Consider the following 644-nt stretch of genomic DNA (forward strand, 5'->3'; position numbering starts at 1 on the left):
ATGTAGTATTATTATTTTTACATACGAGAGAAAATTGTGAACAGTTTTAATTTATTATGCAATTCGCAAAGCTCCTTTCCATACTGTACAACTATATTAAAATAATGGAATAATAACGAAAACGGATTGAGTACAATGAAAAGATGCCGTGGCCGGTTGAAATGTTTTGCTGGTTCGCGTTAAGAAATCATTAGTGGCTTTGGGCGATGGTGAGAGAGAGAGAAGCCTGGCACATATCCACGTCGGCTTTTTTAAAGGAGGAAAACCGGAAGCCTCGGCTGGTGGCGAGGATGCTTTCAAAGCTCGGACCGCCATACACAAGCGGAATCGTTGGCGGTGGAAGCTCCGCATCCGCTACCGCCATACTTCGATTCGTAAGTCCATTCGCAACGCCCACAACAACGCAACGTAAGAATCCACGCGACCTATGCAGGCGACGTAGGAACTGGCGCAAATAAATACTTCCCGATGCATCGTCGAATGGCGACCAACGATTTCGCAGCGTGTTCAGCGCTTTTTCAAAACATTTCGTCACCATACTCGCGCGCTCGGTTTCTCAACGCCTCTCTAGATTTAATCATGTGAAATTCATATCAATTTTTTATTCTTTTCTTGTCGTAAAGACAATTGCACATTTGTGAAAC

At 43.8% G+C, this 644-nt stretch overlaps 1 protein-coding gene across 1 annotated transcript in view; it reads left to right on the top strand.

The window, feature by feature from the left end:
* Nmdar2 (glutamate ionotropic receptor NMDA type subunit 2) overlaps positions 1-628 on the top strand; it is a 198,351-nt gene extending 197,723 nt beyond the window's left edge. Inside the window, 1 exon segment of the mRNA XM_026817405.1 lies at positions 258-628. Within this exon segment, the coding sequence (XP_026673206.1) occupies positions 258-378 (121 nt within the window). The 3' untranslated portion in view covers positions 379-628.
* The last annotated feature ends 16 nt before the right edge of the window (positions 629-644 follow it).

Source organism: Ceratina calcarata, unplaced genomic scaffold, assembly GCF_001652005.2.
Source record: "Ceratina calcarata isolate Rehan_Ccalc_2016 unplaced genomic scaffold, ASM165200v1 scaffold576.2, whole genome shotgun sequence".
NCBI classification, from domain to species: domain Eukaryota; kingdom Metazoa; phylum Arthropoda; class Insecta; order Hymenoptera; family Apidae; genus Ceratina; species Ceratina calcarata.